Below are 2,859 nucleotides of genomic sequence, written 5' to 3'. Positions count from 1 at the left end.
TGCTACCATATAGAGTTTTTTTTAATATAGACATATTTATATAAGTCTGTGAATTCTGACTCTGAGGTTTCCATAATGTACTCAGACATTTCCTTTTGGGTACAGACTTTTTGCTGACAATAAGTACCGACATTCAGACTTTTGTTGCTCCTTGATTTCTTACTGGTGCTGACCTCACACCAGGTATTATCATGAGTTGTAAAAGGAGGTTTTAAGATGTACAGAGTGTGATGCATCTAATATTAACATTAACATCTTCACTGAATATTGACTTCTAGCGACAACTTAATACAATATTAAGCTAACAAACTATCTCTTATTCTGGATGAAATAAAACTGCTTAGCTCTCCAAGACTAAGAGAGTGTTGTGGAGATGGAAGTAAATAAGAAACTCTAACCTACCGTGCAAGATATTTTGTATTAATATGTAACAGTTGTTTATTATATGTCTACATCATCAACACTGGTAAGTACAATTGTTGGACAAAAATTAATTGCCTATTCAAAATTCTTAGTGCACATTTTCAGATACATGTCCATGTACATATATATCTATAGTATATTATGATGGCAAATTCACCAAAACTTTGCTAGCATTTACTATTCTTATTTGTTCTTGTTTTTTAATTTCCAGCTGTGAAAGGCAAAGTAATATATTCTGGCCATTTAAAACTTCACATAATACCTTCTATTTCATGTTAAATATTTTGGAAATTTATTTAATGTAAAATATTTAGTCAACTTGATATAATAAATCTAATAAGCATTTACCTTAGTATTTTTTACTCTTTGATATTAATAAACTTATTTTAATAATTTCTTCATTGATATGCTCATTTTCTTGTTTAAAATAATTCTTAGGATAAATTTACAGGAGAATTTATAAAGTATAAACTTATGTATATATTTGAAACAAGACATACTTTCAGATTATTCTTATCAAAATGACAGTCTTCTTACTAGGAAAGAATAAGTAACTCAATTTTACCACGGTTAGGGTACATGTGAGTGTGTGTGTGCATATATTCAGTAAATAAAGGTGACAAAACAGACCTGGAGATGAATAATGAAGATTCCAAGTGGAGTTTGTGGGTTTTGGATAACTGATTGGCTAGAAGGTTTGGAATATAATTTTACTTAGTTTAATAAAAATACAGATATTATATGGATACATGTTTCTTAAATAATGTGCATTTATGGTTACAATTTGAAGGATAATTCTTACACTTTCAGTTGGTGAGATTTGAAAACCTTGGCTAACCTTTTGATTCCTATAAGTGCTTTGGCCGATTAAAATCAATACCACAGAGAGAACAATGCATTGTTACAGGTATGTATTTACAAATCCAACAAATGTGGTAATTTTACTAATCAGGATTTTGGAAATTTCCATTTTTTCCACACATGGAGAAACAGAGATTTTGCGGTCAAGTTATCAGTAAAATTCTGTTTTCTACTCAGAGGAATCTAATAATGGATCTTCTGTAGATTTGAATATGTGAATAGAGAGGACACAGACTTCAAGCATTCTTTATATTCATCTGTTAGGCAGAAAGTTACTTTCAAGCATACTTTTCACTGCTGCCAGAACATCTTTATTTCTAAAGCTGTAGATGATAGGGTTGAGCGTAGGTGTGAGAATGGTATAGAATATTGCCAAGAACTTATCCTGGCCTGGGATGTGGTAGGACTTTGGTCTTATATATGTGAAAATAAATGGCCCATAGTACATCATGACCACAATCATGTGGAAGGAACAGGTAGAAAATGACTGTTTCCGTGCTTCTGATGATTTCATCTGGAGGACGGTAAAGAGAACTTTCACATAAGAAGCAAAGACCATGGAAAAAGGGATGACCAGGAAGATGACACCACTTACATAAACACCTCTTTCGTAGTGTGATGTGTCTACACAGGACAACTTCAACATGGCTGGGACTTCACAAAAAAAGTGATCAATGGCCCTCGAGCCACAGAAGGGGAAGTGGAGTGCGTAAGCTGTGTGAACTGTGGAGTTGATTTTCCCCACTAGCCAGGACCCACTAGCCATGAGAATGCTGACATGCTCATTCATAAGAATGGGGTAGCGCAGTGGGTGACAGATGGCTACATAGCGATCATAGGACATTGCTGCTAGGAGGAGGCATTCACCACCCAGGAGAGTGATGGAGAGAAATATCTGGAAGCCACAACCTGCAAATGAAATTGTTCTGTTGCCTGACAGGAAGTCAGCAACCATTTTAGGAACAATGTTGGAAATATGCAAGATGTCCATGAAAGAGAGATGGCTGAGCAGGAAATACATAGGAGTATGGAGTCGTAAGTCCCTATGGATAAGGAGGATCATGACTGTGTTTTCTGCTACAGTCATAACAAAAATGATACATATAAAGGAGAAGAACACCAGACTTATTTGGGAAGAAGAGAACAGTCCCAAGAGAATAAAATCATTGCCAGAAGTGTGATTCTCAAATCCCATCATGAATTCCTTTGTTTATCTGAAAAGAAAATAAATAAACAAATAAATAAAGATTGGGTAGAAAAGGAAAACAAACAAATACCTAGTGTAAATCCCAAACTCATTTATTTATTTTTACATAATAAAATGAGTTAGTTATATACATTTCATATTCAAAGTCAAAGAACTGTGAATCTGCTCTTAAGGTGAAAATGTTTTATCAGATGAACATTTATTTGAATCAACTATTGACATTCAGAATATTGAGTGGGACATTGGCTTCACGCAGTCTGACACTCTTATTTCCATATTCTTCACTGGATCCAATATTTTCTCAAACATCACGTTCTTAACCAGTTCTGTCCCTGAACACCCCATTTAAAATCTCAGTGCTCCCATCT

At 34.2% G+C, this 2,859-nt stretch overlaps 1 protein-coding gene across 1 annotated transcript; it reads right to left on the bottom strand.

The window, feature by feature from the left end:
• Positions 1-1,537: 1,537 nt before the first annotated feature.
• LOC126068038 (olfactory receptor 2AJ1-like) lies at positions 1,538-2,482 on the bottom strand. The gene has a single exon (XM_049870409.1). The coding sequence runs from the start codon at positions 2,480-2,482 to the stop codon at positions 1,538-1,540; it is 945 nt and encodes a 314-aa protein (XP_049726366.1).
• Positions 2,483-2,859: the final 377 nt, after the last annotated feature.

The sequence above is a fragment of the Elephas maximus genome, chromosome 2, assembly GCF_024166365.1.
Source record: "Elephas maximus indicus isolate mEleMax1 chromosome 2, mEleMax1 primary haplotype, whole genome shotgun sequence".
NCBI classification, from domain to species: domain Eukaryota; kingdom Metazoa; phylum Chordata; class Mammalia; order Proboscidea; family Elephantidae; genus Elephas; species Elephas maximus.
This window is presented reverse-complemented; position numbering and strand designations above follow the sequence as displayed.

Excerpts from the sequence above, each read along its gene's own strand:
- LOC126068038 (XM_049870409.1), bottom strand. The coding sequence starts at position 2,482 with ATGATGGGATTTGAGAATCACACTTCTGGCAATGATTTTATTCTCTTG.